General features: G+C 38.6%; 2 protein-coding genes across 3 annotated transcripts in view; one reads left to right on the top strand and one right to left on the bottom strand.

Annotated features, from left to right (window-relative positions):
• Positions 1-6785, top strand: part of pkd2 (polycystic kidney disease 2) — a 26763-nt gene extending 19978 nt beyond the window's left edge. The window contains exons 16-18 of one of the 2 annotated variants that reach the window (XR_013971484.1): positions 2976-3072; positions 3155-3251; positions 6635-6785. The gene's annotated coding sequence lies outside the window, so the exon portion shown is untranslated. Of the gene's footprint in view, positions 1-2975 lie in introns of both variants that reach the window. The other variant, XM_080880853.1, reaches the window with a different exon arrangement.
• The window catches only part of abcg2d (ATP binding cassette subfamily G member 2 (JR blood group)), a gene marked incomplete at its 5' end in the record, with an annotated part of 18708 nt that extends 4895 nt beyond the window's left edge, over positions 1-13813 (bottom strand). The window contains 13 exons of the mRNA XM_080879657.1: positions 625-779; positions 878-999; positions 1082-1171; positions 4498-4580; positions 6714-6964; positions 7572-7673; positions 7845-7996; positions 8249-8406; positions 8528-8680; positions 9839-9953; positions 10973-11032; positions 12044-12264; positions 13805-13813. Coding sequence (XP_080735783.1) covers positions 625-779; positions 878-999; positions 1082-1171; positions 4498-4580; positions 6714-6964; positions 7572-7673; positions 7845-7996; positions 8249-8406; positions 8528-8680; positions 9839-9953; positions 10973-11032; positions 12044-12264; positions 13805-13813 — 1671 coding nt within the window. The remainder of the gene's footprint in view (positions 1-624; positions 780-877; positions 1000-1081; positions 1172-4497; positions 4581-6713; positions 6965-7571; positions 7674-7844; positions 7997-8248; positions 8407-8527; positions 8681-9838; positions 9954-10972; positions 11033-12043; positions 12265-13804) is intronic.
• Between the last annotated feature and the right edge of the window lie 1393 nt (positions 13814-15206).

Genomic DNA, 15206 nt, shown 5'->3' on the forward strand with positions numbered 1-15206 from the left:
ATTTTGCTATTGATTAAGAAATCAATCAACAATCATTTAAAATGCACTTACTGGCCACTTCATTAGGCATTGCCGTTCTTATACTTAATTTGTCAACCCCGTAGTAGCAACTTGGTGCATTTAAGCAAGTACACAAGGTCAAGAAGACCTGCTGAAGTTCAAACTGAGCATCAGAATGGGAAAGAAAGGTGATTGAAGTGAATTTTTGCCCACACAGCAATCTCAAAAAATGAGAAAATATCCAGTGAATGGCAGGTCTGGGTGAAAATGCTTTGTTGATGCCAAAAGTAAAAGGAGAATGGTCAGACTGCTCTGAGCAGGCAACAGCAACCAACTCGTGACAGTCCAAGTGTGCAGAAGAGCATCTCTGAATGCACGACACATCAAACCTTGAATAAGACCACACCCCAGCATAGCCGACCATCTCCATCCCTTTATAACCACATCTGATGTTAAAGTGACCAGTGAGTTTATGTCATCAGTGAGTCTTCTGTTTAAAATGTCTCATTTCTTTTTTTTTTAAAAAACCCTAAAGTTGCCTAAAACAAAAAACGGAGATGTCATCTTTACTCCTTCTCCCTTCCAACTTATTTATGTGGGTCATGGGGTTGCTGTATCTCTTACCATCATGAAGACAAAGGTGATGGTCATGAGGATGTTGGCAAGAGCCACGACACTCTGGTCAGCTGAGATGGCCATGGTCATGGCTGTGGCTGTGTAAGCCACCAGAGTCACCGTCAGCATGAAGACAAAAAAGGCTTCTGCTGTGGATTTGAGCCCTGGTTGGACACACAGTTTTGTGCGCTTTTACACACTGATGTCATTTATTTAAATTTAAATGCAAAAATTAAAATAGATAAATAGATAAAAGTCTCACCAATCAAAAAATAGACAACACAGCTGAAGATAACAGAGGTGACGGTGCGCAGAGCGATATCAGACAGGATCTTAGAAAGGAAGTAGACAGACACTCTGTAGTAGCCGCTGATGTACTCGTGCCTGTCACGAGAGAAACACATAAAACAACAGTTCAATCTAGAGTCACACACACACGTATACGGCGTCCTGATGGAGAACTTACACAAAGAGTTTCCTCTCAGTGATGAAGAGCTCGGCAGCAGACACAGTACTGAAACACTGGTTGGTAGTGATGAAGAAGAGGGCGCCCATCCTGGAGCAATCAGAAAAGCAAAAGTCTGGTCACTGGGGGTCATGTGATTGTTGGGTTTTTCTCTGTAGGTATTATTGTAGGGTCTACCTTGGAATAGAAAGCGCTTTGAGGCGACTGTTTTTGTAATTTGGTGCTGTATAAATAAAGTTGGAATTGGAACCTCTCGGACAGCACAACACTTAAAGTGCACGCTATCCGGTTGTTCAGTGATGACGCGACAAATCCTACTTCCGGGTCTAAAGTAGTCTGCGTTTAATATGGCTTTTGTGTTGTTAACATGTTTAATGTTATGTATTTTCTTATATTTGATCTCAAAAAGCTCCTAAAACAGTCAGTGATCACTGTTGACCTCCCTCGGCTTTTATTACTGCTAATCATTTATTTAAGCTCAGTTTTTAAAACCTTAGGATGTAACTACAGCCCAGCCCATGCAGCAGTATATGACTGACTAACCTCGTATTGTGGATGGATTATCTCAGTTGTTCTCCTGGCTGAAGTTTGGTCCTTTTACAGCATCCTGCCATGCGATTACATTTGTTCCTGACCACCGAGAACACTCACGGTAACTTTTATCGAGTGGAAAAAAAGTTAGCTTGTTTATATTATGCTAACATAGCTGTGTCGCTAGCGGTCACGTAGTACATCATTATATACCAGCTAGCCAAACTTCAGTAACCCTACAAACGTCACTGCTGTTTAGTTTCCTGTCTTCATTTATGCTGGAAGTGATAACAGAGCTGTACATTTTAATTTGTTTCCAAAACCCCGCAGTCAGGACATGCTATATTGTATTTAGATAGAAGCTAGCGAGCTAACTCCCTGCTAACTTCTAACTCCGTTAAATGCCATAAATTCCGTTTTCATGGATGCCTGGATGTTAAACGCAATTGTTACACCTGGTAGAGCAGAACGCTGATCATTTTATTAAAGATGAAAAACTTTAGACAGTTTTTCAACTCTCAGTAATGCCATAGTGATCGTTTGATATATGGACCTGCAGCGGAGTTTAGGTCCAGACACGGCTAGTGACGTCAGACTGAACAACCGGATACTCAAAAAGAGACTGCACAGATAAGACCTGTATAGGATGCTTGCCAGGAAAAGTCTTAGAAAAAAAATAACATGAGACTCCAACCTGTCAATCAACACAGAAGCAAAGACACAGCTTTGTGCAAAAGTCTTGAGCCACTCCTCATTTCCTTATATTTTGCCTTCAAAGAGCCAGAGTTTCTTGAGCAATAGTTCTCCAGATCTTCTGAAGGTCTTTCAGAAAGCCTGGGGAACTATTGGAGCCCAGACTTCGTCATTATAATGTTGACAGAGAACAGAACAAAAGCCAGCCAACATCCAAAGACCTTTGAATGTCCGTCAAGAAGCCCGGAAAACTATCCCCAAAGATAACTTAAAGAAATGGTAAGAAAGCTTGCCTAAAGGAGTTCAGGCTGTGTAGAAGAATAATGGTAGTCAGACCAAATATTGACTTTTCAGTATGGGGAATTGTACAAACTCTGTACAGGAATATACTGTATGGAGTTTGCACAAATCACTGTACTTATTTCACATTTTCTTAGCAAAACATAAAGAAGTGAGTGGCGGCTCAAGAATTTCAGCACAGTACTGAACTGTTAAGAAAACAGTCATGTTCAGAGCAGAATAAAGACTAAAGATCTTACATACTGTAACGTGACCTTTGAAAACTTGAAAATGTTTGCAGTAGTTTGTCACCGATGTCCTGAGCACAGACTCCCAATCTGAGCAATATTTCACACGACTCCTCACAAATTTCTTTTGCGTTTGTTTCTAGGTTTTTTCCCTCATTGCTGATTTTCCTACGCTGACTGTTGATGCTGATTGTTGTTGCCCCAATATTAGCCCCTACACCAAGCAAAGATGAAGGAGGGGTGAGAAACTTGAGACATTTAAGCCACGTACGGGCTGTCTGCCATTCTGCATGTGCACTGACCTTGAATATAATCACATTAGGTCCCTGTACACTACTGAAAGGAAAAAGGGAGACCACTGAGGTCTCTGATGGGCTTCGCTGGACTTGCGAGTACCAGGTTGTGCCCAATAAAAAACGGTAAGAAGATTAACCGAGCGGGAATTACCTTTCACACTTTTTCACCAGAAGCGGTCACTGACCTGAACATTTATGGGGAAACATGTTGCCTTTAGCGTGTAAACGCATAGTATTAAAAAATAAAAACAAAACAACCTAAAACGAAACAATAAAAGAAGTCCAGTTTAAAACAATGGCTTACTAATAAAAATAAATGCTACTAAAGCTACTAATTTAAACATTTGCCCATCGATATAGATTTTTTGTAGTTGCAGCGCATTAAAAAAGAGTTTTGGGGTTTACATATTGTGGAAAACATCATCTATAAAATATGTAGAGTCCAAACAATTAATAAATTGCTTATTAGTAATTTTCCTCACGAATGCTGCTGGATTCGCTCAGTTTGCTGACATGAGGCACACACAAGAAATCTGGAAAGAGGGAAGCAAAGACACACTGTGTCTTCAAGTGAAGTACCATGCTAAAGAAAGACACTCTACAAACTGGCAACCCAAATGTTATTTTACAGGCTTAAGCGATCAACGAAGCATTACTAAACCAAGCCATGAATATAGCTTAAACATTTTAGCGTCAAATCTTAGGTTGACATTTTTCATGTTAGCTGACTGGTTTGTAGTCTTAAATGAACCTTTTACAAGTGTATTAAACCCATATCTGAACCACATCGCTGCGTCTCACACCCCGACTATGGAGGCGAAGGACTTTCTCGAGCATTTTTTAAGCTGCATTGTTCACTCACACGTGCCAACATTTCCTCTAAATCAGATGGTTTACTGCGATAACTGCAAGACCCGATGGGGAAGTAACAGTCATACTGCAGTAACAGGCCGAGGGCTGTGTTAATGTGACAGTTAATAAAAACATCGATTTTATAAGAGTATGTTGAGGTATTTATTGGCCTGCAGACGATGAGAGACAAAAGGAATTTTGCTGTGTGAGCTTTACATTATTACATGCATTTCATGGAGTGCCATATGTATTAAACCAGCTAAATTACACCGATGTAATAAGTATTATAAGTGAGAGCGATTAGCTGATTAGCTGCTGTGGCATTTAGACAATAGGAATGCTTTAAATAAACAAATAACACACAACATTAAAATGATCAAAGTACAAATTATTTAGCCATGAAGATGTTTTTTTTTTTTTTTGGAGATGACAGCAGGACAGTCACATTACATACTCAGAACATTTTGTAAAATATTATTATGTGACTCCAGCTCACTGTTGAGAGCAGTTCTCTCACCTGTTCTGAATACCACTCTGATCATCTTTGACCCCAAAGAAAATGGCTCCCACGATGAGAGCGAGGAAAACGTTGACTCCCAGCTGCGTAAGAGATTTAGATAACGTGATGACTTCTGTGCCTACAACATACACATTCAATATGTTGTTATATAAAAAACCTTAAAACCTCCTGAAGTCCAGTTTAATCCAAACTTACCAGTTTGGATTAAACTGGTAAGTTTAATCCAAACTTGAATTTAGTTTATGGAAAAACTAAATTAAACTTTTGGGGGTAAAAAACAAAACAAAAACATGGGTACAAAGGACTGAAGTGAGCAGAAAATGCTAAGGTTATGTCCTCCTGAACTGATCCTGGGGTGAGATGACTGAATGGAGGGGAAAAAAGGTGAAAGCAAGACATGTTTTAAGCTGAAACTATTTACAGGTTATGACAGGACTAAGCGGTTCCCAGGGTGAAGGGATAAGCCAGTAAGGTTGAGCCTTTTTCACCTCATTCCCCTCAGTCCCTCATGTGGAAGCTGGGCAGCGGCGGGATAGGTCATGATGCCATCATGTGATGACTCCCACACCGGGGCCAAGGGGCTTTGGCTAGATATGATATCAGTTCAGGTTCAGGCCCAAAGAGGCAGGAGTGGGGTCACAACAGTCACCAAAGCTGATTACAGCACCCACGCCACCAAGGAACCTTCTCGAAGGATTATTTTTGACTTATTTAGGACCAATTAGCTGTTAATAATTCTTAAAGTGAGGAGACTTCTGACAGCATTTTGCCGCCATGGGGCGACTAATGGGGGCATAAAGGTGACCCCTCTAACACGCTGCGTATCCTGCTCACGATGATGGGGCCAATACAATGTACACTGTTAAAAAAAAACATTAAAAAACGGTAATATTCTGGCAGCTGGGGCGCCAAAATACTACCGTAAAATAACAAAAAATAACTTCCTCATAAAAATACGGTTATTTCCAGTAATGACAATACAGTTTGTTGCGCTAATTTTACATGGGATCTTGCCTTTTCAAGTGATCTTAAACATTAAATTAGGAACATGTTAATGTGATTAAACAATGAAATGATCTATAAATAGGAAAAAAAAACAAATCCTAAAAAACGGTAATATTCCGGCAATCATGAATATTATGTTGTATTACATTACAGTGATTTAACGTTAATTTACATTCGAAATGTGAATTCACAGTCTATTTACGTAACGTTAATGATATTCTAGAAGAACAGAACAAAACTGTAAAATGCACAGTAAAATACTTTCATATTAGGATTTTTTCCTACAGTGCAGCCATACCCGCGACCTTGTAGTTGTTAGTTCACATTCATTGGCCGATGCTTAGCGTCATGTTATTATGTGTCCCAACATCCAATGGCATGTCACATTGTTTTCATGGCCACACCCTCACCCAGGTGCAGAGGCCTATTTCTGTTCAGGAATGTTGTGAATACTTTGAGATTTATATTAATTGCAATTCCTACCTCTACATTTATTTTTTAAAATATATAATTAGCACAGCGTGGCCGGGCAATGTTTTATATGTTTTTTTTGTTTGTTTTTATTTCTATTAATTATATTTTCACTTGTTACCTCTGAATTATTGAATCAGACCTAGATGACATGAAATTTTCAGCAAAATTATAATTCAAATACTCCTTTAATTATTGATTATTCTCATTAATTTTCTATCATTTTATATATTTTTCCATAGTATTACATTTGAATTTAACAGATCATTCTCTCACATAACAGACAAATATTTGTGAAATTATGATACATTTCTGAATGTAATTTTACAATCTAAATATACATATGTACAAAAAATATATATTTAAAAAACAAGTAAATTGTGTTTTACTATATTTACAGTGATGTTATGTTATTTTACCTTTGACATGTAAAATCACAGTCTACCTATGTAAATTTCATGATATTCTATAAAGACAGTACAAAACTGTAAAATATACAGTAAGATACTTTGACATTACTATTTTTTGGAACAGTGTATGCTTTTATTTTTAAACATACTTAAGTTTAAACCTGTCACTAATTAACTATTTAAAGTTACCCATATAGCTACAAAAAAGTTGGTAAAAGTCTTCACCAGCTAATGAGCTTTATGTTCAGCTGACAGACACGAGAGTGGCACTGACCGACGTCTGAAAGTCGAACGCGTGCCCTAAAAGACGATGGTGTACGTGCTTACCTGGGCCACAGATGTTTGGGGGTTCAACATGAGGTTCTGAAATGTTCTGTGAAGGACCCATCGTAGCTGGTGAAAGAACGAGCTGTTGTAGGTGATGGTGCGGGACTTTGGGAGGGACCCACAGCGCTTATCTTTAACAATGCGTTCCAGTTCGGCTCGTGTGTTGCTGGAGTAACCGCTGTTCCTGTACTCATCCACCAGGCGCTCCTCGATGCTCTGCCTGGAGCTACTGAGCTCCTTGAAGTCCAAATCTGTTCACAAATACAAAAAAACCCACTCAGTTATATTTTATGTTCATAGCACCAATTCACTCTGGCACTTTATATACAGATTTGACTCTAGAATAGAGTTAATGGTCGACTATGTACACCCCACGATTCAACAGCTTGTAGAACCCCCTTTAGCAGCCACGACTTCAGCTGTTTTCTACATGACTTTATCAAAATCTCCCATGGATGTGAAGGAATCCCTGATTTTTTCTGCTTACATTTTCACGTGAAATTTTTTCACTTGCAGAAAATGTTAACAAAAATTAAGGCGTTATGAGGTCCAGTAAAAACCATCTGTGTTCCTGTTTTACTCTGTCAACTCTAATTTGTGCGTTTGACATGTTGTTCTAATCACTATAAATGTCAAATTTAAAACACTTTAAATAACTTGTTAATAAAAAGTTCCAGGTAAAAATACTGTATCTTCTTTATTGTATCGTGCCTTTTTGTGGATGTTGCAAAATCAAAGAAAAATGCAAAGAAATGGGCACATTTGCACAGGATATGTTTGTTTGTTGTTATTCTATTAAACCAGGAGATGTGATACAAACTTGACTGAATATTCATAGTTGGTTAATTATGCCGCTACCTTCAGAGTCGTGCACTTTGGTCATTGCTGTGGCGGTGAAGTCTCCGTTAATCACATCCAAAAAGAAGTCAGCTGGGTTGTTGTGGGCCTCGCAGGCATAGCCTTGAACACAAATCACAATGTTGCAGCTCAATATCAAAGCAAATCCTATACATATAGTGACCCTGCAGCTTTTTTAGAAGCTGCACATCCATCTACATTTATTTACTTCATAAATTTAAGAAAACTGTAAAGAAGTGTCTTGTGATGTTACTGTTTAGTCAGTGTAATCACCGATGTTGGCAAAGTAGTCCAAAGCGTTTGGTGCTGGTCCGTGGTACACCATTTTACCACCGACCAACAGTGTGAGAGTGTCAAACAGTCTGTAGATGGAGTAGCGAGGTTGGTGGATGGACATAATTATGGTTCTACCATGACTCGCCATTCTGAAAAGACACATAACACAGTAAAAAATCAATAGGCACCACAATAAATTGATCTAAATAAAGTAGAAGCAAACAGCAGCAGTTTTCCTGCTGTAATTCTTCTATGTAAAGTGATAAGCTTCTGTTTAAAGTTAACCAAACTCCAGAATTTAGCTTGAAACACTTTTAAAAATTCTTTAAAGGCCAGAAGCTCAAGATTTTACTTTACTTTAAAGAAATCTGAGAAATTAGAGAGAGTCCGGGCTTTCTCACCTTTTCAGCAGGAGCAGGACAGAGTTAGCAGTGCTTGCGTCTAGCCCGGTGGTTGGTTCATCCAGAAATAGGACAGCAGGATCGATGATCAGCTCCATGCCGATGTTTGTCCTCTTTCTCTCTCCTCCTGAGATTCCTCGGGTCATCTGCGTGCCCACCTGAGGAACAAAAAAAACACCAACAAAACACAACGGGAATCGCTGAAAACGAGCTTCATCTGCCGGGGCAGGCTGCTTGTTAGAGGACAGGTGAGTGACAGGCTGTGATTATCTGCAGCACCTTGGAGTCAGCCACTTCGGTGAGACCCAGTTCTTTAATGAGGTGATTGACTCGAGCCTCCTTCTCGACCTGAGGCTCGGAGACGTGCAGTCGCAGAGCGGCAGAAAAACGCAGATTCTCCCTCACGGTCAGGGTGCCCATGACCACATCTTCCTAGCAGGGAGACCAAAGCTTGATCAAAGGTCACAAACTGAAAAGCTATTTTGTAGTTATCATTTCCACAAATCCTTAAGGGAAACAACCAGAAACAAGACGGAGTTCACTGCCTCACTGCAAGAAGGAGTGAACCTCGGCAGGGTTTGCAGGTTTTTCTGGGAGGTCTAAGCCTGCCTGCCTGTCTTCTCTAAGGACACTTGCACAAAATATTTCTCATCTCAAGAGTTTCTTCTTAAAAGAGGTCTAACACAAACACAAACAATCTCAGCACTATGTTTAATGTTTAAAGGCCAACCTCTGTGTGTTAAGTTGGTTTTACAGCCTACAACATTTGCTTTGCTCTCAGACGCAGCGTCTAAGAGAAAGTCAAAGCTCTCAGCTTTTTCTGCATGAAAGCTTAAAGAAACCAGTCGAGGCCGGCCAATGCGTCACTGAAAAAGACCCCAAAACAAAAAATAAGTAGTGAAAAGCCAGTTTACACGTTGCTTAACTTAACACCTAAAGAGAGCTGCATTAAGTACGTAGAAAATAAACCAGAGAATGACTCCGACTTACAGTGCTTAACAAGTTTATTAGACCAAAACACAATTTAAGTTTTATCCCACAGCTGTTCTAAATTAAAAGCACTGCTAATTATCAAAAGCAATTCTTATGTTTCTGTAATGATTAACCCACCAGCATCCATACACTGTTTAATTGAAAGGATTTATTTTAATGTTAACATATATTTATCTGTCCTATCCACAATTTTTCCAATTTAACATTTTACAAAAAAGCTGATTTTTTTATTTTTATTTTTTAGAATTACAGGGTTTTTTTTACTAGTGCTCCTAAACAGAAAAAAAAATTTTTCGCGATTGACGCTCAATTAATTCCTGACTTCTCAGAGACGACTAGAGTGCCGGCTCAAATTTGGGTATAAAAATGTAAATTCAGCTGTTATTTACCTGATAAATAGTAACATAATGTGTAGTTTTGAACAAATTTTTGATAGATTTCTAAAATATTTGTGGCAGGTGGTATCAAGCATTTGTTAAGCACTGTACATTTATCAAATAAATATATTTCAAAACATAATATCACTATATCCATATCAGTGCATCTGAGTGGATATAAAATGGTTAATATGAGCTATTTAAAGAAATACAAATTTACCTGGACGACATAGCCAGAGAGGCACTTAAAGTTTGGAGGCTGTGGGGCTCCATCAATGAGAACTTCACCCGAGAGACCTGCGGGATCCTTCCTCGCAGCCAGAATATCCAAGAATCTCAAAGAAAAAGAGCAAAGAAAAATTCTACAGATATCCAAAACAAAAATTAAGGTAATTATTTCAAGATTATATACAATTACGTCCATAGGTATTCAGACAATGTCATTTGAATTCAACGGGCCTAAAAATATCACATTAACTGTTTAGGAATTGCAGGCCTTTTATGCATAAATACCCCATTTTTAAAGGTTCAAAAATAATTAACAAGACGTTTCATGGCTAGGTGAGGCTCTTTCCCTCATAATTTCAACTGACAAATGAAGCAGACGTAATATCTGAAGTCAGCTCAAAGTATTATGAGCTGACAGAAGGTTTAATAAACAGTCCAGTTTAACTCTCAAGGCAGGCGTTGCAGATTTGCAACAGTTAAAAGCTAACAACCTGATTACCCCACATACATATTTTATGAGGTTTTTTTTTACTCAGAAGTACCACTGCAGGTATTCTTTTGTGCATTAGCAACAAAAACTTAATTTGAGCCTGAGAGAGTTAAAAAAATCATGGTTCAAGCTTTACAGGGTTAAGAGCGGCCAAATGAAACACTTGGTTGGTTCCTAAAAACAATGAATCCACTGCCCAGTATTACGACGACTAAAGTGCTGAATTAGTTCTATGGGTCACCGCATCTAACCAAGTGAAGAGCACTATGATCAAGAGACGCTTTCATGAATACAGAGCGTTTACTACAAGGTGCAAACCTCTGGTTACACATCTACAAGAGCTCGCACAGTTCAGGAAAAAAAACCTTGGAAAAATGAAACCAAGATGAACGCGTACCAGTATGAACAGAAGAGAAAACAATGGTGAAGGAGAGAAAATGCTCATGATCCAAAGCACAACCCACCCTCTGTCAAACATGTCAGATGGCTGTTCACAGCAAATGCGATACTTACTTGTACTGCTTGTATTACTGTTTGTTCAATCACATATTGATTAATTGATTTATACTGTAATAAGATAATAATACAATGATTTATAGACCTAACTGTATTTTTGAAAACTGAAGTAGTACTCACGAAGATTTTCCACTTCCAGTAGGTCCAAGAATAGCATTCAGACCAGGTCTCATAATCCCACTGCGAGACAGTGACACAGGCAAAAAGAGTGTAATGATTTAATAATGAAAAAAGAAACTCAAATACTGGGACACATATTTGCTTATGTTTCCAATTATAAATGTTTTTTCTTAGATTTTTACTGTATCAGTTTTATGCCACAGACACAAAGCATGTGAATCAAAGTAGTTAATATGGTCCTTAGACACATGCTGAAATGAACTACTTTTATTAAATGAATCATCCCTCCCAATCCCATTTAAAGTAATATTCATGAATGGATTTTACAGCAAATACAGATATCATATCATTTTTTTTTTAAAAGTAACAATTTAAAGAACTTCAGAGACTTCAGAAAGCACGGAGTGAGTCAGTGATTTAAAACAGAGTTGAAGACTGAATTAAGGTCTGGCGGTGGATCACGTGACGCTGTTTAATTCGTTTCCCTGGCAGACTGCTCTTTAGTGCATTTGAGAGATTATATGCAAGAAACCATGCTTAATATCATATAATTAACACTGTGGCAGGAAAAAGGTTCACCCCCCAAAAAACTTGTGTGAAATGATTCATTCTTCCATGGGAAACGTCAGCTGTATTTAATACCATCAGAAAGGAACTGCAAGGGTCTGTTCACTATTGTCCCACTTTGTACTGGACTGACATGGAAAACAAAAGAAAAAAAGCAAGACGACACCCCCCAAAATTAAAAGAAATCTAAAACAGTCAGTGCAATAAAATTCAAAAGGATTCATTTGGCATTTTTTCTGAAATTCAACAAAGTAAAAATCATAAGATTTCTACTGTTTAATGGGGTTCTGTGCATGTTCAGCTAGCTTAAGCAGAGGGGAAATAATTTTAAAAAAAACAGGTATTAAATGTTTTACAGGTTTTCTGCTGCACTTATCAAGTGAGCAAATCATAGCTCTGCAGGTTAATATCTGTAAATTCATGTGCACGTAGTGTGTGAGTGATGAGAAAACGGAGGAAAGCGAGGGAGAAGGTGACAGAGCGGAGAAAGACAAAGAGACTGACTTGAGGTCCACCAGTATTTCCTTGGAGAGGATCTTTCTTTTGCAGAGGAAGCCGCTCTGCTGCTGCACTTTGTACTGGATGTTGTGGAAGCTCACGGTGGAACCGCACCGCTGTTTTGTCCCGTCCACGCCCGTGCCGACCTTTGACACGGCCATCCCGTTAGTACCGATGTCTTCTATCATTGCAATGTTGATGTGACTGGTTTTCTCCATCATCCTCTGCTGCAACCAAAAACACAGAATTTTATACATGAAAGAGAAACGCTGTTACTTTACTAAAGGCACAGACTGATCAGTATGGTGATAAGGATCGCTTTGAAGTGGTGTTAAGGTTTCCACCTCTTGAATACCTGCTGGATGCAAATCACTTTTTGAAGCAATAATCCTAAAATCAGCATAGTTATCAGCTGTTTTAACCATCCTGAGAGTCTCACTTAAATAATAAACACCTGCAAAAGTGGTAAACAACAAGATAGTAACTAAATGTTCATTGCCAAAGGAGGCATTAGCTCTAAATTTTATAAAGCAAAAAAGATCAACATGTGGACACACATTTCTTCTAATCTACTCTAATCTAATTTAATTTTGAAGTTGTAAGTTTAAATGCAGGCTAAGGCTGGTATTCTACGGCTTCGAAGGGATAAACTGATAAGGATAAATAAATACAACAAATAAAAATCCTGGAATTTAAGGAACAGTGGACTTTTCACTGCATTACTCGGGGATGACATGCTGGACAACACTGTAAGCTTAATATTTCTAAACACATTTATGAGGGTGCTCGACTCAAAGGACATGTCCACTATTTATTTTAACTTGTATTAATTTAGAGGACTAAAGATGTACTGAAACGTATTGATGTGCTTTACTATTATTATTATTATTGGGAACAAAGTACAGTTTTTAAATCCACACGTTGTTTCTGTGGCACGCGCTGCTCTTTATAGCAGTGTTTTGTGTTTGAGCTCACGTGTTAAAGAAAGAAAAAAAAACACAGCAGGTATATGAGTGGACAAGAATATTATAGCTATGTAAAACACGTGACCTCGGTGATTTACACTCCATGGGTCAAACCTGCCTGAGATAAAATTAAGGGAGTATTTCTTCTTGCGCCAATGCTAAATCAAGGCAGCAGCTGCACGTGATTTCTTGCAGACGTTAATAAATAAAATATGATTGAGGAGCTGCTGAAATCAACAGAGTGAGGAGAGAAAATATTTGTAGCTGGGACTTACCGGGCGGTGAGGATGTGAGAGGGCTGCTGCTGCAGACTGATGGCCAGCGGCAGCTCACACAAGGGTCAACCCCACTCAGGCTGGGGGAGGGAGGTGAGGCCCATCACATTTTTCACAGCTGCTCATTTTTCTTTTTTTCCGTTTTATTCATACAAAAGTTAGCCAGATAACTTCATTATAGCATTTTCTATAGTTATGCCACTTATAATAAATCAGCTTATCCCCCTTTTCCACCAGAGTTACTGGTTTCTTCCAGGAGTTGGAATATAATGAAATCTGCATCTGGCAATCTGTTGTTTAGCTACCCACTACTGTATGGGGTTACACATGAGTGCTGAGGGTCAGAACTTAATAGATTGTAGCTGAAGTAGTTAGTAGAGCATCTATCCCCTTTTAAAATGTCTAGAAATGCAGTTTAATAGTTCTGGACACTTAATTCAAGGGGTGACTGACAGATACACAGCTTACAGATTTTTAGGGGGTGGGAATGTAAATGTTAATGTATCATTGCATTGAAGTTTGCATACCTGGCTCATCTTACACAAACTTTTATCGTCAGTCAAATTAATTAAATATGTGTGGCTAACTTTAGTTTGTCACAAGAGAGAATATCTACCTGTGGCATCCTGGTAAAGTAGATGTACTGCAGTAACTTTGTGTTTGTGATACTAAAGCCCAGAGTGTGACTGTGAATGCTGGATTTCAATGCCTGCGTGTAAAAGAAAATTTATATCTGTGTCTTCATGCAACTCTTGACTAAACAGGATCAGGTTTCACAGGAGAGCATAATGGATTTATTGCACAAGATATAGTCTCTGTTAGGTTGCCAACAATCCTGTGAAGACTGTAGAGAACTATGATCCTAATTTTAGCAGCATTAGATTGCAACGGTGTGATGCTGCGTCCAGAGTTTGAAAGAGTCTGCATGTGTGCATTAGTGTGCCTATCAATTTTCAACATAAGTGCGTTAGGAAAGCGGTCTTATGTAACTTCTTTGGTGTCACGGAGTAACTCTACTCTGTGGAAGCTTCCACCTAAAGACGTCTACTGCATTCATGTTCAGAAGGCAGGGATGGAAAACGACTCTGGAACCCACGACAAGGAAAGATGTGAAGCAATGGCTGACACCTGCAATCCCACTCAGTGCTTCTTGCCGTGGATTCTGTGGTGGATCCATTGGATCAGTGTCAGAACAAACATTAACTTTGAGTTCTGTCTCCCCTTGGTGGCCTTGGGAGAAATCTCACAGTGGCTCAGAATATTCTCTCAGAGTATCTCCATGCTGTGGTCATGTATCCTTGTGGCACATGGCACTTTTCACATAGATCTGAGATGGCTGCTTTCTGACTTACTTTTAAAGTCTTAAACAATATGTCATTCATCTATTTAGTCAAGCCGCTCAACCTATATAACTCCAAAACATGTAGCCAGATGCTCTCAGTGCAACCGAAGCCTCGATTCAGTCTCAGCTGCAGACCCTAGACTAATGCAATAACCTGCCACTTGATATTTGTACTGTAGTTTATGCAGTCTTTTAAATCCAGCCTTTTAATTGAAGTTCAAAGTCAAATTCAAGTCCCATCAGGCTTTTTATGTTGTGTTCCCCTTTATTATTATTATCTTGTTTTATTCAAGTATGTTCGTTTGATTTTGTTTTATTAATGTGTAGTTTCATGTGGTTTTAAACCAACCCGTAAAGTACTTTAAAAAGCAACATGGCTGACCAAAGTGCTGTAGAAATCAAACTGACATTGACCACAACTGAGTGAATGTCTAGTTTTGTCTAGTTCTCCATTTACATTTGGAAATTTCTTGAATTTGTTCTGAGGATAAACAGGAAGTTTTTTTTATTATTCGTTTGTCAGGTTGTTTCCCCAACAACTTAAAGCAGTTTGAATCTACACAATCAATCCAGATAAAAATGAGATT

The sequence above is a fragment of the Rhamphochromis sp. 'chilingali' genome (genome assembly GCF_963969265.1).
Source record: "Rhamphochromis sp. 'chilingali' genome assembly, chromosome: 4".
Lineage (NCBI taxonomy): Eukaryota > Metazoa > Chordata > Actinopteri > Cichliformes > Cichlidae > Rhamphochromis > Rhamphochromis sp. 'chilingali'.